General features: G+C 35.1%; 1 protein-coding gene across 4 annotated transcripts in view; it reads right to left on the bottom strand.

Annotated features, from left to right (window-relative positions):
* DENND1B (DENN domain containing 1B) overlaps positions 1-23865 on the bottom strand; it is a 161026-nt gene that overhangs the window by 43741 nt on the left and 93420 nt on the right. For all 4 annotated transcript variants that reach the window (XM_030494203.1, XM_030494200.1, XM_030494201.1 and 1 more), the window contains 4 exons: positions 16527-16627; positions 10992-11037; positions 9361-9462; positions 1273-1398 (listed from right to left, as the gene is read on the bottom strand). In XM_030494203.1, coding sequence (XP_030350063.1) covers positions 1273-1398; positions 9361-9462; positions 10992-11037; positions 16527-16627 — 375 coding nt within the window. The remainder of the gene's footprint in view (positions 1-1272; positions 1399-9360; positions 9463-10991; positions 11038-16526; positions 16628-23865) is intronic.

Here is a 23865-nt window from a genome sequence, read left to right as displayed (position 1 = left end):
GTCCATAGCTGTGGCTTAGATTTCCTTATTAGATCTAGTGCAACAACCTCCAAAGCAAAGGCTAGTATTTTCTTTGCAGTAAGAGTTGACAAGTTTTGCAATTCCTCAGAAATAGTCCTAATACAGTCAAATGTTATTTTATTTTTTGAACTTCCCAATTCACAATGCATTAAACTGAGTTGAAAAGGCACATGTAGAATGAGCTGAACAATCATGAGACAACTCCTCTTGGTTTTTACTAATCCAGAACAAAATTTCTGTAAAATACTAAATTAGTTAAAACCATGCGAACATGGCTCAAAATATTTTATCTTTTTTTTAAACATTCTTTGTCTTTGGACAAATTGATGCCAATCCAAGACATTAGTATTTGCCAGCAGACTTGTGCTGAAATAAAATATCTTAAAAAAACACCCAAACCCCTATCAGGCCACAAAGGTTTCATAAATATATTCTTTTCTATGCAATCAGTGGAGGAAAAAAGAAACCAAACCAAAACCCCAACCAAAACCAAGACACACACACAAAACCCAAAAAAAGCAAAAAAACCCCCAACACCAACCCTCCCTCCCCCTGAAATGAACTACTATCAGTAGTTTGCAAATACCATAAGAAAAGAACCTGGACTGACTGGTGAAATTAATCTCTTGTTTCTTATAAACTATTTTCTCTCTAATAGGCTCAATATGTGCCACCCTCATAAGCCAGAAAGGGTGAAAGCACATAACACATTCACCTACTGACTACTAGCAATATGTCAGAAAGACAAATTCTGAAGTTCTGATGGGATGAAATGGATTTTCATTTCTCCTAACTTCTCAGTGGAATAAAGATAAGTGTATGATAGAAAAGACGCATGTTTGACTCATACATGGCTTCTGCTAGGAAATAAAAAGCTTCTGGCCTCAAACACAGCAAAGTCTCTAGACGAGTAAAGTGAAAACCTATGGAGTCAAAGGCACAGCCTCTTCAGTTCTTCACCACATTAAACCAGGTGAACTGCATGTAAGTAGTTTCATTAATACAATCTGATTTTACACTAAATAATTTATACAAGTGATATAAATACAATAGCTGACTGGACAAGTATTTATTTTTCAGTATAACTCATCATCAGGAGGTGGTAGTGTCTTCTAAATTGCCAATGTATCCTTAGCATAGAGTAAGATTTATAACATTTTGTTTGACTGGGCTAAAACATTTTATATTTTCCTTCCAAAGAATGAGACCATGCTCTTATAAATTAGTAAAGAAGTAAAGAAGAAGCCTTACTGGTTTGTATCTTAGTGCATCTCTGTAGGATCCAAACAGTGCTGCCTGTGCCCGAAGAAAGGCCTTGGCTACTCCATGACCCGTAGCTGTAGACTGCTTTTTCAGTTTATTTTTCAAGGCCGAGACCTGCACGACAGAGTGGAACAGTTAAATTAACACCTCAGAAATTGGTACAGCGAGGTATGAACCCAATCAGCAGGCAAACCATGGTGTCTACAGGTCAGCCAAAAAATCATCCTCCTCCTTGATAGCTTATCTTTTTAACTGCAAAGAGCACCTGCTGGTCTGTTAATTGAAATGAAAGCAGGGGATGATGGTAGAGTGCTAATGCAAATTGGTTTATGCTCTCTTTTTCCCAAGGCCTCTTGACATAAATAAGCTTAATTATTTTACAGTAAAATGCATGTGAGCAACTTTTCTGCAGATTTTTTTTTTCTCAATCATAACATGTACCTACTTGTTTTGAATGAAGACAGTTGGACATTTTTTATTTGTGCTACAAAGGCTTATTTTTAAGGACTCTTAATGCCCACTTTCTATTCAGTTTTAAGGATTTTTTTAAGTCAAATTACTGTCTTATATAATTTCCCATGCACCATAGGAGTACCTGCTACCACTGTCAAATAGTTGAGAAGTTTGCATAAATTCAGTGCTACACTGCCTTTAGAATTGTCCTCAAAGATAAAAACATTTGAAAGGGGGGGGGGAGGAAAAGTAACAACAACAGTTAGGAGGCACCTGTAGTTAAAAAAAAAATTAAAATAAAAATTCTATTTTAGTGCTTGACATTTTTATTTTTTTTCCCCCCAAGGAGGTCTGTCTTTTTTTACTTGGCAAATGGCAATCACTAATTATATAGAATTGGGGGGGGGGGGGGCGGAGGGGGAGAGAAGAAAATTTAGATTTAGATAATTCTTACTCAGAGATACTTTGGAGAAAAATCATGTTATTCTGAAATTATTAAAGTATTCTTTAAAAATATGTGGAATTACTCCCAGCTAATAGTCTACACTCTCCTAATTTTCATCATGAGGGACATGGAGAGAAGTAAGTCAACTCCAATTACATAGAATACATATTTCTACATCCTTTTGTATTGCAATATACCCAATAAAGCAATATTTAAGTCACTTAATACTATAAAAAGTAATAGAGTTATTCTTTAAACAAAACATTGTAAACACAAACTATCACCAAGACAGCTTTCATTCTTTCAGAAATACATGCAAGAATGAGTATCTTTTTGTTTCTTTATGCAAGCAGTCCTGACTGCTCTTGTAGATGATGATTGTAATTGAAGTGTCAACCTAATTAACAACTAAACTTTGAATAATGCTAATGAGAACCGAACATGGCATCAGAGAAAAGACCAGCTCTACAGGTGATAAACCTTCATAGTAGTGACATTTTCTAGTGTAAAGTCACAGTTACTGTGATCTGATCAAAGGGAGAGACCCCCATTGGGTCCAATTATAACTATAGTTTTGAAAAAAAAATTATTGAGTTATGATGTTCATAATCTATGCAGAAAGGCCCTTACAGTATAGGTCTTTTCCCCATAGCTGTGATCTTTTCAATTTATATCCAAGCTCCACAGATCTAGATAAAAGTTTGGAGCTTGATTCGTTTAGCCCATGGAAAGCATACACCACGGCTCATTTATGTTTTTCCTTACACCTCAAAAGAAAAAAAGAGTACCAGTCTGAGTACAAAAATCAGTTGAGCAGTTCAAGGTTGAAAAAAATAAATGCATGTCTTTGGTTTGGGGTTTTTTTGGTTTGGGTTTTGTTTGGGGGTTTATTGGTTTGGTTTTTTTGTTTGTTTTTTGTTTTGTTTTTGGTTTTTTGTTTATTTTTGGGGTTTTTTTCAGACTATGATTATTTTAAAGTTATTAAGAGGTCAATTCAATGTCAGCTCAGTGTCACTAAAACATAAGCAGTAACATGAGATTAAAAAAAAAAAAAAAAGAATTGTCAATCTTAGAATGTTGTCTCTAGCATGACAGACAAAGCCTAAATTTTCTAAGTATAAGGGAGGGAAAAGGTAGAAAATTCTCCGTATTCTTTTAAGTCTACATTCTTCTAAATTATACCTTGCGAGTTTGGCAAAAATTATGGCAGATGATAAGACATGGTAAGAGAAGAAAGTGGGTAAAGATGATGTAATAGCAGAGAATTTATTGGACAATGTAGGAGACGTGAAAGAAAATGGTATTTTCTGATTTTCTTAGTTCTGGCAGGCCCTATATACGTAAGATAAGTCGATAGACAGAATGCTTAAGCAAAAAACTGTTAAAAAGAACAACAGAAAGCAACAAATTTCCTGCTTCATTGCCGTATTGCTAAGTTATTAGTTCAACAATATTAAAAACATCCCAATGGGCTGGCACTTTAGAGGCAGGTTCTCCAGCACAAAAGTGTGTACATCAGATGCACATTTTTGTGCTGCCATTCTGAAGGGAGACCAAGTCTCAGAAATGCTACGCTGGAATTCAAAGAAAGTTCCCCCAACTTCTGCTTTTCTCAGGAGGCAATGGTAAACGGCAGGAAGAGCTCTATTAGATGATTCTGCAGAAGTACTAGGAGCACAGTGCTCTTAAGAAAAAGCCTGCAGAGATAATATGAGCCACAACCCTGATTTCCCAATCATCACAATTGGAATCCTGTCTGAAGCATGTCTGAAGCACCCTTGAGACCTGCCTAGATTTCCTTCTAGCTGAGGTCAGCAAATATGTGCAGAGGGACAGTGTTTTCCCAGGGCTTATCCCAACACCAAGTGATGGCAAACCAAAACTGAACCTTTGGGTATGTTACCGGCAACTTCTCTCAGCTCCACAGTTTAATCAAAGACAGAGTGATAGTTATTACAGTCAATACAGTAGGTATAGGTAAAAGACTGGGTGCTTTCAGCTACTTAGGAGGACTTCGTGCACAGCAGGATTGTGATTGCTTAGATCCATGAACCTAAAAACGAGACATCCCTTTGGTGACATCGTTAATAACTCTTAAAATTTCAAAGAAACTACACAATTCTGGCATCAAGCCAAAAAAAATACAAGCAGGATCTTCATCAAAATCTTTTCCTCATGTAGGATTTAATCCATCTACCTATCTATGATTAAAATGCCAAGCTTCTTTTCTCCCATTCTTTGCATGTCTTAAGCAAAACCAGCCTTTTACAAAGTTAAAAAAGAAAAAAGAACTGCAAAAAACAAACCACAGGGGTTAGAATGCTGTTAAAATTTATTTATGGAAGACACCAGTAATCCATTTCAGAAATGGTATTATTAATTTGCACTAGAAGCAAACAGTTTTTATCTTCTCCTAGCAACGGCTTCTCACAGGAAGATGACTTCAGTAGATTGCTAAACACTACCAATGAAGAGCAATCTGAGCTTCAGGAAGGTTTAAATCAATAGAATAGTTTTTCAGAGATTTATTAAGTCATGAGATTGGTATGTGATTTAGCTTTTTATATGGAATTAAGTGTACCTAAATTATAGAAATATACTGTGTTGGCCATCAAAATAAAAAGCATCATTTTTTAAAATAATCACCCTATGTCCTTTCTAAGATTCCTAAAATATGACTATCTGATCAGAAACAAAGCATGACTAATATCTCCTCAATATCCACATGAGTAGAGGAATAAGACTGCACATAAAGTTAAAAAATACATTAATAATATCATGTAACTATTATTCAAAGCCTTTGCTCCTGCAAAAACTTAAGCACACATACAAATTTAAGCTCAGATAGAAGTATTCAAAACATTTGTTGCCTGAGAAAAGCAGAACCATGCACTGGGGTTTCCAGTGACTACCAGATCTCTGAAAACAAGCTATCCAAGTATTTCTCTGGTATCAGTGAGAGTTGTTATGTTTTAAACTATTTTTTGGCACTCCCCATCAGATCATGCCACTATAAAAGTAAGCCCACTCTCCACAGTGAGAAAGTGAGAGAAGATGGCAGAGAAGATAAACAAAACAAAAACCTTACAACAAAATGGAATCTGATACGATTTAAAAGCAATACTGTTAATAAAAAGGCTTCTACATCTTTGATGTGATCTACAAACACAAGATTTCAACATCTCAGATAGCCCTCCAGCATTTAAACACAGATACTTGTTAAGATGAAAACAACTACTTAAATACAAATGTTTTTAAAATTAGTTGTACTTTTTCATCTCACATTCTACCTTTTAAAACTATATCAAGGCTCAACAGGATTTCAACTTTAAGAATTTATTCAAAATAAACAGTTGCCTCATAACATTGCAAACACAGCCAAGTGCTCTGAGTTTCTAAAATATATTAGTAATAATTTTGGCTAATTTTGGATGGGGAAAACATAGTAACTGATGGTATGCAAATTTCACAAAAAAATCTCTTCAGTTTCACTGCTACATGTTGATCATAACTCTTTTATAATACTACTAATCCTTGTATTTTCAGAAATAATTTGCACTCTCAGCAATTGTAGTAAAGTAACTTTAATTTTCTATGTGAATTACAGCCTATTTCTCAAATGCTATTTTTAGAATAGTAATGTTCAAATGTCCGATTTACAGTGTTAAAATCCTGTGACTTTAGGAATCTCAAAACTAAAACTCCAAAACCCCGTTCAGATTCTGTATTGCATCATAGCGTGTAGGCACCACATGCTGCAAAGGCTACGCACATCTTTGAACAGCTCTGTAGATTTTACTGTTAACAATATTTAATGACCACAGAAGATGCTAAAAACCTCTAAAGCCTGTTGTTTTCTGCAGATCATATTTATAAAAGTTCTGCTTTGTCTATGGCGAAATCAGTAAGACTTAGTTGCTAAAAGCAATGCCCTCAATTCTCTGAGCCTTTTTTGAACGTGTTCAAATTTGAGCAAAGGAGTAGTCTTTTTGTCAGAGTTAACTGCAAGCAGGTATTGCAGGATCAGGCCCAAAGTTTATAAATTTGTGTCTATGGTCTACACTAATTCATATACACCACAAATGCTCTTTTTTAAATGTTTTACATTATTAAAGTGGTGATCTATGTATCATTTTATTAGGAAATTTACTCCCACAGAAGTACCTACTTATTTGCTTTTCTTTTTTTTCTTTTTTTAATTATAAAATAGATAAATTCACAGTGAAATGATGAAATTTAAAAACAAGTGTTCTTGTCAGAAGAGACGAAAAAGAGGGATTTTCCCCCCTCTAAGAAAACAAAGGATTCCTGAAAGTCTTGCACTGATTTATTTTTCCAATTTTAAATACCTTAGGAGTAGCGGAACTGCTACTGGCATGGTAGTATTTCTAACAGTCAATAAATCTAAAATATTATGTGTGAATATTGGAATGAAGCCATTAAGAAGATTACAGCATGCAACGCAGCAGAGGGTCCACATGAAAAAAGGACTGGTAATTCAGGACAACTGTGACCACTGACCTTTGCACAGTCAAGGCCACTGGCCAGTCTGACAGAATAATAGAGTTCACATGCATAGAAAGTCATCTAGCCTGTAACTATAATTTAAATGCTTAAGTGAATGATTTAAAAATGTCTTTAAATCTCAGTTAATTTATTATACAGTTTATTAGATAATGCCATATAATAATGTTTTTTTCAATCTTAGATTTATCACAAAAAAATACACAGAGCGTTTTAATAGACACATTACTTATACACAGGTAAACTTTTAAATGTCTATGCTGTGAAGACATCATCAGGCTTATTGATCAAGAATATAATTACTCAACTTCCTTCAGACACAAGAAACAGTTTTAGAAAACTCTTTGAAAATATTACATTTCTTTTGTTAGGCTGCAAACCAACCTGGAATCGATTTCTGAAAGGGACAGTAAGACTACAGCTTCTTTTATGTTTTCAGTTCTTCATTGTATTTTAACAGTCTTCAGAGGTACTCACCATATTTTTTCATCAGAAGTTTTACTGCCTTTGTATATATGCTTATGAGGTTTATTTATATATGTTAAAGTGTTTCATGTGCAAGTATCTTTGACATTTGCTTTTAATGTTTTAAGTCTAACTTACCATTTTGACTCCACACTCCTACATGGTACACTTTTTAACTGAGATGTTAGCAGTTGCACTGCCCCTCATGAGTGTGAAAGGAGGACAAGCATGTTGTCATTTTATGAGCCAAACACAGACATTGTCTGTGCCTTTTGTTTCCAGGTTTTCCCACTAAAATTGCACGTTTTCCATTAAGCTATATTAATTGGAGTGCTTTACAGATTGAAGTAGAGGAAAAGATGGGAATATTCAAATTAAATCTTCATTATAAAACCCTCAAATTCTGCAAGTCTTTACAGGTTATTCTGTTTTACCCTATATCAGATATGGAATTAAATATTTTAAACAGTAAATATTATCTACTGTATAGCCTGTACACTTGGATAACCTTCATTAACATTAATAATAGTAACACGCATATATCCTGGGGAAGAATATACTTCTAAATGTACAAAGATCCGTATCCTTATTTTCTTCATGCTAGCCTACTCATTTTAGATATCATTTTGATACGTATCTATAAAATACATGAGAAGTCCCTCTCATTGCAAAAATATCAATTTTTCCTGTTTGAAGGACCTCCAGCTACACCTCCAGTATCTTATGGAAGATGATGCCTAATTCTCAATTCTATATCCAGCTATTATTTGACAAGAGGTATGTTCCTCCATGCCATTATAACCTCAACTTTAGTCACTGAATGCAAGGTCAGTTAAAATTACTGACACACATAAAAGACTCATTTTTTACTTAACTTGTTATACTCTTGAACAATAGAGTACAGTTAAAATTACTGTACCTACATGTAAGTGTGTGCATTCGTATGCTTTTTCATACAATAACATACTGAATCAAAAGAAAGGCTGAACAGATGATCTATTAAAAGTCCAGATTTTAACAGCATCAAAATGAAAGGAAATTACATTAATATAATCCTCAAGAGTTTGGTTTCTATTTTAATAAATATACACAAATCACCAACAAAACCAAAAGAAATAGTATGTCACTACAGCACCTTAATTTGATTAAGAGAGTTAGGTTCTATGATTTACAATTTCAGAAAATGCAACTCTGATTTCACATTTTAATATAAAATTCTTTATCTCGACAACCATTTGTGATAGCTTGAGCATCAATAACTAAATAATCAAAACAGTAGTTTCACAATTATATTCTTTTAGAGCTCTATTGGGAAAAACAAGGTAAGTGAATTTTGTGACTATTTAAAATGATATACAGAGTATGTTCCCCTATAGGCAATGAGGAGAAAAAAAAAGTGGGGGGGGACACATCTTCTGCAAGATCAAAGTCCAGAAGGAACTGGCACTTAATTTATCATCCTTTACAGACAAAAGACAGTTTTCGTCATTTCAAAAGGATCAGATGTCTTTTATGCCAAACTGGGTTTGCAGTTTAATTTACAAATAGAATTCTAAGTAAGCAGTCTTTGCTCTGCCAAAGCAAATGACAAACAGTATAGGTTTTCATTCACGCAGCCCTCAGCAGGATAGGAGAGATTAAAATAAAACTGAAATAATTTAGAGAAAACAAATAAATGTTTCAGAAAGTTGAAGAAGATCAAAGCCTGAATTTTCTGACCCCAACTGTACAAGCATTTCTTATTATATTGACCAGTGCCATCAGATCATTAATTAAAAGGAAAGCGCTGGCAGGTGGCAGGGAAGCAGAAGCCGATAATTGGCCCCCTTCTTCTTTTTGCCTTCAAAAACTCTCGTTCTTTTGCAAGACATGCCACTAGGCAGACAGAAATGCCTACTTTGTAATATAATGATTAAGATGAGATGAAGAGACTCTTGCGTTTAAAGCAGCTATGCCTAATGAATGCAGCTAGCTTTATAATTATGATCCTACTTTTACAATGAGAAATATGATGTTCCATTCAACATCTCCTCAACCGTCAAAAAGCTAAAAATCTCAAATATAGGGGTCTACACTTGGTGCTTTTCACCCCCTTATTCCTTTTATACCAGCAAAACCAGGCAAAAATAACTACTAGTAATTCAAGCATCTATATAAGAAAGAAAGAATTAAATATCCGTAAGACTCACCACTTCACCAGGTAGGTTGTTCAGGTCATTAAAAGGGGTTTCTAGAGTGTTTGTGTCAACATTTAGCAAAACCACATCCTCCAGTGATCTATTTTTCACTCTCTGTTAAGAGAAGAAAAAAAAAGTGGAAAATAATTTTACTATGGCATTCTCGGGAACTGCATTTTTATATAATGTGCTAGATTATAAATGATGATTCTACGAAGGACAAAAATGGCAAAGACAATATTCTGAGCTTTACATTTAGGATTTGTGAATTAGATACAGGATTCAGAGGAGCTTTTAAAAACACTTCTTCAAACAGTAAGGTTATATTAATAATCTCTGGAATAAAAGCACATTCAAGAAATGAATTCTTGAAAACCAAGATTTACACAAAGCATAATTAAATATTTGCAGCTATACGTATCTTATAACAACATTTCATTCTTTTATTTGTGAAAATCAGATAGGATGTTAAGCATATAATCAGATGAAAACCAGAGAAAACTAAGTAATTATTTGCAGATTTATTTAAGTCCCAGGCATGTGATGTCTATTAGTATTATAGAAGAATGGACGAAACAATCTTCCATCAGTGGACATGACTAGCAGCTAAGAATTAAATAATTTGTTCCTTTCACAAAAAATAAAAAATAAAGAAAAAAAGATGGAACTTCTGTATGGTCACACAATAACACACAATAGTGCAATCAAAGAGGAATTGAGTGAGTTCTTTTTCAGAGCAAGGCTTTCTGTTCCATTATTTTCTGATGGAATAAGGAAAAAGATGCTTGTCAAGACACTACAATCAATGTATGCAGGTCATATAAACCTGATTTGAGAGAACATAAGGCTATGCCTAGAGTTAAGAAGTATACATGACAGAAGGCTCTTTTTTGGAAACACAAAAGTGCTAGTGGCTCAGACTGGGAGAGAACTCACCTCATCAGCTTAGCCAATGTGCATTGATCCTTAGAAACTGCTTTAGCAGAAATGTAAATCAAATAAATTTCCCTAAGAAATTTTCTACTTTGCATGACAAACAGACTTGACACAAGGCTTAATGGTGTCATCGAACGGTTATGGACCGAGGCAAAGCTATTTATGACCCAGCTACTACTTACCTCTCAGGTGAGTTCTATTGTTTTGTTGTATGTTCAAATCCAAAAAGGCTACCTCTTGGGTTTTGGCAAAAAAAAAAAATAAATAAATACTCAGTTCTAAATTAATAGCTATGAATGTTATGGGCTAAATGTTAGACTTGACTTAGATTTTAAGAGGGACAGAACATAAATTATCTGGGAAATCAGAATGATGCTGAATTCTGATTGATGGTGACTCCACAAAAAATTTTAACTGTTCTTATTATTGGGAAAATCTGTTGCTGGACCATTAAAAAAGACTGGAAAAAAGCCATTACTGAGCTATTAAATAGACACAGGCAGAAATCATGATGTAGAACTTATATGTGTCCATAAAACACTTCAAAAGTAAGATTTGAGAGAGAGATATTTTTCACTTTGCAAAGCATCCGAGACTTAAATATTGTATTTCTCTATGGAGGGATTTTTTTTTTAAGCATTTCCATTACCATTTATGGCACACACACCTCATGCTTACCAGTATGCAGAAGCGAATAGTAAACTTACCTCTATTAAGCTTAAGTGGACGCCAATTAGATAAGGCATTGGTGCACTGAAGGAAAAAAGAGGAAAAGCTCAAGTTTTAAGTACCAACTACTACAACACAGCTGGAGCAAAAAATATTTAAAATCTTTGAACACAGAGTCCTTAGTTAAAATTCACTGTTTAGCATTACATGAAGACAGTTGCTACTGAAATTTTTACTAGATGAGGGAATTTATTTATTTATTTACTCTGCAGTAAGCATGACCACAAAATCAAAGGTAAAGTATGAGTGAGAAGATGTATACAGCCTGCTAACCACCTTGCCATACCTAGTTTCAATAACCAACCATACTGTATGGCAGAGCTAGTTTAGTAGCTGTTCCAAAAGTGGTCTGTCTCTAGAACTACACTGGTTTTAAAACACTATTCTGAAGGATACTGTACCATTTAACATCACCACACTGCAACCCAAAATTCACTTATGCTGCTTTTGGTTCTGCATGTACTTCTGCACATGCCTTCCTCGGTGGGCGTTTGCAAGCTGTATAATATCCTGTTTAACTTCAAATAGTAAACTTCTCATTTTCAATTTGAATAAGACATGGAACTATATTCTCAAAATAAAACAAACATCCACACAAAGCCTCTGGAGTAAGACCTCCTGCAGTATGCAAGCGAGAAACTGAATTAGTCAGGCTAATTCATCATGATTTCCTATAATCTCTTTCTTTCTCTAGTGAGTGTGTTCTGACAACATCTGATTTAGAATATACTCAGTATCCAGTGCTGAAGGGAAAAAAAATTCCAACAATCACCATTATACTTTTGGACCTGCGAGATTACTAAACATATTCACTCCAGAGAAGCAAGCAATACATAAGCTGGTTTAAGCAACTCAGTGGGAAACGAAATACTAAGGGACCAAAGACGAAAATGCTGAATAAAAACAATGTCTGAAAAATAAATGGAAGGTAAGATGGTTTATGCCAAGTTACACAGATAGTTTACATACAATAATTTCTCCCATTGCATTAATTTGATCATGGATCTGAGCCACCGTCTGGGACCAACTGATTGGCGATTGACTTCCTGAGGCCCAGGGAAAGGCTTCACTGCATCAGTGCCCGTGGCCTTCTCCATTTGGTCCCACCTCTGAGTAGAAAAGTAGCAATTCTCACCTGTCTGTGACTGCGGCCAGTTTTAGAAAAATCTGTATACCCTATGGATTAGCCAATTGCTTTCATTAACAGGAGAGGACAGGTTAAAATACACAAACTAATAAAAAAAATCCAAACAAAAACCCCAAACCAACCAAACAAAAAACCAAAGCAAAACCTAAAAAAATCCACTAACAACCCCCTGAAAAACCCCAGACAAACAAAACAACCGACTGGGGCCAAAACAAGCTTTCATCATGTTTATACTTGAAATAAAGATTTGATGAGACTGCAAACTGGCATGGTTTAAAGTTTCTAGGCAATGGGAATGCCAGAAAGGGAAATGGAGAGTCCTATGTCCCCACATATATTTTTCTTAGCCCAATACTAAAAAATTTTAGTACCTCTGATGACTTCTTCCAGTGTAAGACCTTAAGCCTTTGTGGATTAAATACAAATTACACGGAATTGTATTTTCACTACAGAGCAGACACACATTTATATTCAGAGAGGAATCAAACATCTTTAAAATACTCTGTAATTTTAAGAATGCTTTATACTACATAACATTCAACCAAGCTAATGGGAATGACTATGACTGACATGTAACAGAGGATTCATATGCTGAATATGCAGCAAAATACATCCTCAGATTCATCACATCAGAGTATCTTAGTGTTACAAATAACATGAACTGGAGAAACTACGGTGAAAACAAGTGCTATATCATCTATGCATTTTAAGCACACTTGTTTTCTTGTACACCAAAACTGTTCCAGCAGCTTCACTAGGCCTCTGCTGACTTAAAATAGCTAACAATTTGCTCCACTAATAAATCTGTCATTTAAAAGGGTAGCGTGTAGCTCTTCTCTACAGAACAAAGCAACAGCTACATCATTTCAATTTTGAGAAGTTAACAGAATAAAGGTACAAAGCTAATTAGATAAACATCTTGAAAATACAGGAAATAAAAATTGCAGGTATGGAAAGTCTATTTGATCATTTTCAGCAAAGAATGAATTTTACTACTGCTGGATTCTGAAGCCTTAACAGCAGAGTTTTGTGATATGTACATGAAATTGCTTACTATGATACTACTGGGAGCTGCTATATAGTTTTTCTCTTGCTTATGCATGTTACTATGAAAAATGTTATTAATCTAGAGCATCATTGGTTAAAATAATTTCTATGTTGTGATAAACACACAAGTTAATTGGAAACTAATTGTCCCATTCTCATGAAAACAGGCGTGCATATAGCCCAATTCAGAAGGGACCAAATCTCACAAAAAGATATATTGCAATTGTAACTTGAATTTTCTAACTGCATTATATTCTTAACAGAGCCTCAGTAGAACAGATGCTTTATCATCCACAGACAAAGCTGTCATACATTCTTATATCAGTGACTTAGTTTGCCAAGAAATTACATAGAAATTTGATGAAATTGGCTTTCTTCTTTACAGGAATTAATTTTATGCAAATATAATTACTATATCAATGCTCAAACTCAATTTTTGTAAAAGCTTTCTCAAAAGCCAGCCACATACTGGACTGCACATAGCAGTATCATTTTGCTTAATTGCAGAAGAGAAACCAATTCTTAAAAAAATACTGAGAAAACTAGATTTTTAGTTAACTACATTGAGTTTTCGTCCTCTAGAGCTAAAATGAAAATTACTTTCACTGCCTAATATTTTGCTATCTTTTAGAAAAAGAAATTTCTTATCTCTTCTTTTTTGGATAGTTATTCCAATTCTCACATTGGAGTTCTCATAATGAAATTTAAGGCTGAGAAAAGCTACCGGGAGGTAGAGCTGGAGGCAACCACCCTGAAGTAAATAAATACACAGTATGGTCACACACTGGACCTTGAAAGTACTCATAACCTGGCCAATCCTGACAGTGTTACAGTCCACACCGATGCCCAGTTCTCGTGGGCTTGGACTACTGTAAGAACTTCTGTTACACCTAAAACCAGTCTGTACATCAGATCGCCCAATAGAACCTAAGTTGCTTTTTGATTAAAGGCAAATGGAAGAATTTAAACAATTTTTTAATGTAGATCAGCTTTACTGATCTGCAGTAGATTTCAACGTATTTAACCTTTGTTTAAAAATGGCCTTACTCACTTGGAACAAGCAAAATTATCAAACTGATATTCGAGTACCATTTCAGAACAACACTATAAAAATCAGAGTTCCTGGGAGACATGCCAAAAAACTCCAAGTGAAGCAATGACAATGTAGTTTCTAGGTATGAAAAAGCACGTTAAGCTAAAAGGAAAAAAGGCACTTTTATAAAAGAACTTTGCTCTATCAAAATGACTTAAAAATGAAAATATAAAAATTAATTAGAAAATTATTTTATCAACTTTAGGTTGACACGATCCTCTTTGACTGCACACTAGGTCTGGTCTAACATAAACTTTGACCTTATGAATTCATCAAGGGTTGCTAACTTGATATATGTTATATACCTATGAGGAAAACACCTATTTACAGTTAATATGCTAAAACATGAGGAAAGCTAAGTATTTCATGTGTTTTTACTACACTATTCCAACCTGCCTCACAAAATAGCAACTCAAACCCAGACATGATCAGACAGAGAAATGTAAATGCACGAAAAATCTGAGTTAATCCATTAGAACATCTCTAAAAATGGGAAACCTTTTTCCCCACTCTATTGTACTACTGTGAAAAAGAAAGATATATAAATGAGTTTTACAAGTTTAAGAAACTCCATGCTTCTTTTTAATGAGTAAAAAAATTCTCAGGTCATGCCATAATGACCTAGAATCTCAACTATTATCATCATCACAAGAAGCTGTGTACAGCATCTATCATCATTATTTCTGGAAACATTATCTGTGCTTAGGAGGGCAAATAAAAAAATCTTGCAGTATTCAGGATGCACTCTGCAGGGTACAGCTTGAATAGAGGTGTTGATCTACACAGCATTTATGGATGATATTGAAGAAATTACAAAGCTTCTGGTGGTAAGCTCAAGCAATACAAAACCTAAACAAATACATCCAAGCTCTACTCCCATCTTGGTGCATTTTATCAAAGCTAGGAGGAAAAACAATTAGGACAGAGTTTCTTCAAAAGAAAACTATCATTAAAGATGAAAGGCTTAGCTATAGTTGAAAGTAGAGGGAGAAGTGGGAGAAGAATATCTGATTCCTTTTTAAAAACAATAAATATTATACACATTAAGTATAGGAACTACATCAGAAAAAGATATACCATGGGCAAATATTGTAAACTTGAGGAAAAAGCTATCTAAGAGACATAAGGAAACATAATGAGAATTTCTCTGAAAACAATAAGTTCAATAAACTGGGTAGAGTTCAATGGAACATCAATATTTACAGGTTCCAGGAAAAAAAAACCAACTAAACAAACAAGAAAAACCCTACCAAACTACCACAATTGTACAGCCCAGCAAACATACAAGCATGATTCATTTCTGTGAAGAAAAACATTAACAGAAGTGCAGACTTATGTTGGTAAGCATCTGACTTGGACTCAGGTTTTATACATAATAATAATTTCTGATCTCTAAAATGACTTTAAATGGATCATTTTTCCACCACAGATCCATAGGGTGTAGTTAAAGTGAAAGTCTCCAGGGATGAATACTCCTAGTTTAGGTACTTTAATGAAAACTTTTATTTGGTATCTCTGGCACTACTACAAATAAAAGAAAGTAGACGTCGTCTTAGCCTGAAATCCTGAAACACAGGCATGTGGAAACACCATCCCTCGAAGGACCAGAAGTGACTCAAAAAGTGATTTTTTTTCTTGTTCTACCTTAAAATTTGCCAAACCCAGAAAGTCTATAATGTAAACAGAAGCACATCACGAGAAACAGAATTCCTATAATGAAAATTTCCTAAGTACCAAAAGGAGATTTTAAGCTCATTTGGGAAGGTGTTGGATCTGACCCTGAACCTGGCTGAGCTTAAAATACAAGTAATAAGTCATTGTATAGACCTAACACTTGATTCTTGAATAACTGATCATTTTTTTTCTGAATACTTCTATCAGTATAATTTATCTCAAGTTAAAATAAATGCCAAATAAGAGAAAACCGTAACACAGTCAGATTTAAATTATTGAATGTATTCTCTAACAACAAAACAGGAACAGTTATTATAAACATGATTCTAAATGCTGCATTGACAGCAATCAGCACTGTAATTCAAGGTACCAACTCAAACACCATACAAAAGCATGCTGAAATATTTCTGTTCTTTAAGCACTGGCTCAAGTACTTTGATAAACTGCATCCTGTCTATTTGGTCACATAAGTAGTTAGTCTTTTTATCAGTTACTTAGAATTACAAGAAGGAAATAATCTCAGAAATGAGGATAACAGGTTAGCTGTCTTACCAGCAGTAGTCCAGAAGATGTGGAGGAAGCACTGGGATGTAAATGTGTTGCCAATACATTGGATACAACAATGCAGCTGACGCATGAATACAAGCAGTTAACTAAAAATAAAACACACACACAGAATTTGCAACAAAAAATATGAATAAAAAGAAAATACAAACTCTTTAATCAACTTTCAGACATGCAAGAAGCTTAACCTCCCCCAACCACCTATTACAGCACTTTTTAAATTACTTTTAATTGCTGAAACACATCTATGAAGAACTCAGATACACACATACAACATTTGCAAGTCAGGCTAACAAGTCAATTAAAAGTTAGACCTGCTCAGCTATTTCCTCAAAAAAAGGAAAATAAACATGCACTACTTGATCTTTATCATGGTCAAATGCAGGTACTGCCATGAATACACAGAACTCAAGTGCACCCCAGCTGCACTCAGCTCAGCTGAGCTGAGCGGGAAAGACTAAGGAGAGCTTTTTGGTCCACATTGTCACTATTTGGAACAACTGGAATTGATCTGAACCTGCATGAAGCTGTAGAAGAGCACTAAACCCAGGAACAGGATTAACTCCTGCTTTAAAAAAATCTGAAATGACTGTTCCCTGTGACAGCAAAGCAACACTTTTTTCTTTTTTTTTTTTTTTTTTTTTCCCTTCAGTTTTCCAAAACTCCCTTCCCAAAGCAAAGATGGGCAAGTCTGGCACTAGCATCACCAGAAACGAAGGACTCGACCAAGAGAGGTGTTATGATCTGCTCTCCATACAAAATGGACATCCCTGTTTTTCTAAAACAAAAAAGCAAACAAAAACATACCCACTGCCCCACAGAAAGACCTAGGAATTAATTAGAAACAAGGTTGAGTTCAGTCCTCAAGTGAACAAAATAATCTGCAATACCTAAAGAATTCAAATTTGATCTATCAAATACCACTTTGCTATCAGGGAGTCATGCAGATTTTTTTATTTTATTATGCATCCACAGAGTTACAACATAATGAGGAAATATCAAGACTGTGTTCAAAATAAGGCAGCCTGTATCCAGCACATAAAACACTACAAAATTCATTTAAAAATAAAAATAAAGAAAAAAAAAATTAAAAGGGAATGCCCCATGTAGAAGTCACCAAGCTTAGGGAAAAAGACAAGACTGTCCTAATGTTTTATATCACAACAAAATTACTATGTGAGGTTAAGTTAATAACAGCGCTGTTTATTAGACTTGTACTTTCATAGTAACAAAATGAAGAGCTAAAAATGAAACATAAATCTCGTCCATACAGTAAGTGCTAAAACATTATGCATTTTACAGGGGGGAAAAAAAAAAACCTAACTCTCTTTGTGGAACAGAGCAGCAGTTAAAGCTTTCATACCCTGGTTGTCTTGGACATTTAGACTTGTAAATAAAATTTACACTGCAATTTTGTACATGTATTTTTACACTAAAAATGAAGAAAAGTAATTATATGACCATTGCAGCAGAAATCTCGGACAATTACAATTTGTGCAGCATAGTTTGCTCAGCACTCAGATTAATATAACACGATTAAATATGGAAAAGAAGAGAGTCTGAAAGCTCCTGAGGGATATCATTAGGGCAAATTGCCAAAGAATGAAACATGAGCCAGTCAGGAGAGTCTGGAAGCTGCAGTAGTACCAGGGGACTTGAATGTTCGACAGTTGGAGCTCCAGTAATGTGTGAACCGCAGGTTAAGGTATCAGGAGACTCTGTTCACTGACACACAGAATGTCACTATTGACCAGCGAACTGCCCAAGCCTGACAGCTACACTACAGAAAGCCAAGTATATCATAATTCTGTATTTAAACTCTTTGTTTCAAATTAACATCTCATTTCTTAGTTTTACATTAAACCTCCGCAATTACTCTCATTTTAGACTTATAATAATGGCTGTTTTGTTACTAAGAATTAATTGATTGGGGGGAAGAAATAAATTAGTATCTTATCCCCCTTCTATACAGTGGGATTTATGAGTTTTATTTCCATGTTATCTCTCTCTGTAGTTTAACTAACACTACTGTGGCACAGCCAAGCTCAGCATCATGTTTTTTTCTCTTTTACTCAAAATGGATATGGAATTACTAATTAGTATCTTCACATGCTATTGTACATTGTATATAAATTTTAAACCGCATCTACCTATATAAAAATTAGCATTTCCTGTATTTCAATCACAGACTGAAATAAAGCTGACCATACATTATCACAGATATCCCCCAAGTATACAGTTGCCTCCTCCTCCCTCCTCCTCGGCATTCTTAAATTATGAATCAGGATGACTATACTATTTGCATGGAGAAATATTTTCCTATCTTCTGCATATTCTGTTATATTTTAGTTGTCACTTTAACACACGAAGTGGATAATTCCTTAAAAAACATTTGAAGTTTTATTAACTCTCCCGTTTTACAATCTATATTTTGGTGTGGCACTCAGACTAGCATCTATTTAACATTTTTAGTTTAAAAACATCTACTAAATTTTAGCATTTCTAGCAGGAGACGTAAAGATTTGATTACTTACACACCAATTTTTTGTTGTACTGTTTCTTGCTTTTCTATTTAATAACATCTTAATTAAACATTTCCATCTACGCTGCTGCAATAGGTTTCCAAACATTTTAGTATGGCATGAATATGTTTTATAGCTTCCTGTTGTATACAGCCTGTAATACAAGCAGCTATGGGATTCTGCTGCTCTTCAAATTGTGTGACATTTTAATAATGTGCCAACTCTACCCTTAAGCAAATACTGATAAGATAATTATGGATTTCATATTAGAAATTGCACACTTTCTGGCAAATTCTCTTTTTGCCTTTTTTACTGTTTCAACAGTGACTGCATTTCTCAAATGCATTAGCTATTTAAATAACGTACTTCTAACTGACATATTCACTCTTCTAAACAGAATAGTAGTCCTTCCTGCAGGACTACTGCAAACCTAGGAATAATGCTGCGTGTCTTTAACCAGTCAGTTCAAGAGATCTGAAAAGAAGTCAGTGAGCAGGTAGAGCCTGACTGCTTACATCTGAACTCATAAGTCTACAAAGGCAACACTGGATTTGGGGGGTGTCTGATAGCATCTGTGCTTGGGAGCAGAGCCAGCCAGAGACCCAGCAGAGCCCTGCAGAACACTGAGGGAGGAGGTCGTAAGGCAGAGAGCACAGCACAAGCTCCTAGGTGCAGAAATGAGCATCCGTTGCTTGACCAAGTGGTGAGATCTGTTGCAGAAAGCAATTCTTTACGCTATTTAGGGAAAAAGGCATTTGTATGGAGCCTATCTGTTGATTGCTATCTATTTCAGAGAAAATTATCAAGATTTAAAAGAAATAAATTAATTAAAAAGATAAATGTCATAGATCGGGGGGGGGGGAAAAAAAAAATCTCTTTTTCAAGACAGGTAGCTGTTATGCTTAATTGAAGTCATATTCCAGGCTGTGTACAACCTTACTTATTTTGTCAGCAACAACCGGAGATTACATTAACTATGATCCCCTTTTATAGATAAGCTTGCATATACAAGGTGAAAACATCTGTCCAACAAAATTTGATATATATTTATGAATATACACATATATCATTGCTCAACTTTGCAGTTTGCTAAAAAAAAATAGAAAATCTTAAATTATAGCTGAACAGTGCTGCAGAACCTAGTTATCGCAAATCCGATAGTTTATTCCATGTTTTGGAGGCAATAAATGAAATTGACACATCCTCTTTTAGTCCACTGGACTGGAAAAGACCTACCAGAGTTGTGTTTCTATCCATAAAACGGGCAGGCAGTTTTTAAGTAAAGTTTTTGTCTGTTGAAATGCATTTGTCAATATTGAACAGAACTTTTAATATTTCTGCTTCCAACATTTTGTTTAGACTGTTTTTCTTTATTTCAAATAATGTATTCTAGTTTAAATGGCTTTGATTTCAAAAACAAATCTAATTTTAATTTTAAAATTGGTCTAAATAATTTAAATTACATAAAAAATATGGGTCAATTGACTTGACCTCGTTAAAAACAACTTTTAACAAAAAATTTCAATGTTCAATCCTCAGACCAATTTGAAATCCCTAGCTTTTGCATTGGACATGAAAAGAAGTTTCCTGTCCCATTCTCTCAGTAATGAATTTACCAACATTACTGAGCGCAACTGAAAGTTTCAGTCTGTTTCTGATCTCTCCTGATAAGACACTGCAGCCGGCATCACCATATAAGCTTTCAGCACCCTGCAAGGAAAGCACGTGGTGTTTTCTCCAGACTTTCATAGTGATTTCAGTTCAATAATTTTATCTTTATCTCCTGAAAATAAATAAATAAATAACTAGGAATGCTGGAACTATGTGGCTGGAAATAGTATAGTTTCTCCAAATAGTGAGACACCACTTTCAAAATTTGTTAGCAAAATTAATTATGTAAAGTAAAATAATTACTATGAAATCCCTGCAAGACCGACATAATGCACAAATTCTAGAGAATGATGAGTTACTTTCCACCTTATGGCAATAAACAGCCACTTGGGATGACTGTTGCTCCAAATCTACGCACTGCTGAACAGGAACCGTCAGGAAAAGTTTTAGTTCATGACTTGATCAAAGCAGGTTACCTGCTCCTGGGAACACAAAGAGTGCAGCTCCTCCCTATCCCTCATGTGGATGCAGTAATTCTGATGTGTGTGTATCTGCTTACCCCTTAGCTCACTTCCATCAATGAACCTTTCTATTCTGGATTTCAACAGGGAATGGCCCCTTTTCCTGTCCTTTTCTTTCTTTCCCCCCTCCCCCAATTTTAGGTTTTGCTAAAACACTGACATGTCTAGAGCCATACTACTTTGGCTGAAAGATCTGCTGTAGATTCACACATTATGCTTGTTTGATATCTATTATTCACATAATTTCAGTGAGTAACAGGAAAATAATTATTCTGTATCCTGCACAACCTGGCCCAAAATTACATGGCAGTACTCTTCTATCTATATAAATTATTTTCTTCGAAAAGAGAGGCAGAACATCGGTGGAAAGATTTGTACAAACCACAATGCACAAACTAGAAAGACAGAAACTGATTAGCAGAATCTTGTCAGAAAGCCAAAAACAGCAACAGAAGTTGGACAAAATGCTGAAGTAAAATTAACCTGTGATACTATACAACCTTTCACAATCTACTGTAAGCAGCTAAAGAACTACTGTGATAAAACCATTTCCTGAAAAACCCACAAGCACTGTCAATCTCTGTCAACACTGTGTCCAGAAATGGGTTCTGGTGTGCTCTTTCCCTCCTCCCTCACAGTCCCATTGGGCCAAAGAACTGTTTCCCTCCCACTGCCTTGACCACACATATGTTGAAAGATGCCAAAGATTCTGTTTAGTTATCTCATCTACTTATTAATACCTATGTCAATAAATCGTAGGGGACAGGTCACCATTCTACCACATTTACAATAGTTACCATTAACCTGGACCAACTCTTATTGCTGTTACCCCTATACTCCCAGTTCACGAGAACTATAGAGAAACCATTACCTGCTTCCTGAAAAGGGAACAGATGTACAGGTGAAGGGAATCCCCTCCTCTACATTATTACATCTGCTAAGACTACAAGCTCTGTTAGAGGCGCATCCATATCTAAATCCTGTTTGATCAGGAATGAGATCAAGCCTCAAACCCGTGACAGACACTTAAGAGTTTCCAAGACCTACCTTCCCATCTGTTTCTTGAATGGGTGGGGGAAACTGCTGGGGAGTAGAAGTGGGAGGGGAGCCTTTGCTTTCACTAGGTTACAACAGAGCATAAATCCTTTCCCAGCTCTAAAGAATGAACAGTGGAACTGAATCACAAGCTTGGTCCATTCTGCTGGCATTGGTCAGAAGTCAGAAGTCACAAATGAAAAAAAAAATCAGCAACAAAACATAACAGAATATACTGTTCCAGCCATGATATACAAAGCCACTTTTTATGCATTTCTTTAATTTAGCTCCTGGCTAATCGTTTCCCATCTGCCATCCCCATAATCTTTAAGAAGAAAAAGAGGGAGGACCTTAAATGAGCCATAATGCATTTTCCTCCTGTTGGTGAAATGCGACCCCCAGCTCTCCTCTCTCACAGGAGGCAGGCAGGAGAAGGGAAATGTATTTCCAGTCCACAAATGAAAATTTCAACTTTTTCCACTGTGAAAATGTGAAAAAGAAAACAGTAACATAAAAAATTTATTGTCTCCTGCATTTGATTTGGGGTTTGGAGAGTGATTTTTTTAGTATTTTTTAGTATTACCCACTTCCTTAAAAGGATGATAAAAATAATGATAAATCATTATTTCTGGGGGAAGGAAAGGGAAGATAAAAGTGTTATTCATGAATATGACAGCACTTCATATACAATCAATTTCATTCTTTTCTTGCAATTCTTGATTCACAAAGCAGCATTATGGCTCCATTCTTGTTCATTAGTTTGGAAGGAAAAAGAAAAGACTGCAGACACGGTTTGTTCCTTGCCTATGACTCTGGAAGTGACATGTTTCCCAATAATGGAAGCTGAGCAGAAAATAAAACTGAAGTGGTAGTAGACAGGTGAGCACTTAACATGGAATACCACTTGCATACTGTGACTATACCAAGGATACGTCTCTTCTGATATTGGTTTATCCTATAGTAAACTAACTACGCTTCTTTATATAATCTGTTCAATAATTTGTTTCCTCATATTTCTTCATTTGATCTCTGTACATTCTTGATAATTTGTTTATTCTCATTTTGACATTCATCTACTTCCTAACTTATCATTTCCTCTCTTACAAAAACACAGAACACAAACATATGCATCTTTTTGTCCCTTTTCCTAACTATCTCCTGACTCACCCTTTCCTCCCTCCTTTATTTTATGACTTGTCTCCACAGAAGAAGAGCTAACCTCCTATGAAACAAGGGAGTTCTGCAAATGCTTCTCACTCCTGAAAGGAGAACTTCCAGGAAAATATTTTTTATTAATATTTTCTCTCCCAGAGTAACTCCATGGTATGTTCTTCTGCCATACACTAATTAAGAAGCAGCAGGGAACAGCTTCCTTATGAATAGCTGACAGACAACTTATTTACTGTGAGCAAGAGTAGACATCACCACTGACTATGTTATAGTGCATCTTGTCATTGTTGAATTTTGGAAAAAAAGAGTGATAAAGCAGCAGTGGCCGTGAAAAAGGGGAAATCTTGCCATAATGGCACACCAGAACAGAGAGCTGGTATTTCACTCACACACCCTTCAATAACTCATCTTCACATCTTATGCTTCACATGACCATCAATGACTTCAGTGGTATTTGTTTTAGAGGGT

Source organism: Strigops habroptila, chromosome 8 (assembly GCF_004027225.2).
Source record: "Strigops habroptila isolate Jane chromosome 8, bStrHab1.2.pri, whole genome shotgun sequence".
In the NCBI taxonomy this organism is placed as follows: Eukaryota; Metazoa; Chordata; class Aves; order Psittaciformes; family Psittacidae; genus Strigops; species Strigops habroptila.
The sequence above is the reverse complement of the archived record's forward strand: the minus strand, read 5'-3'. Positions and strand labels throughout refer to the sequence as shown.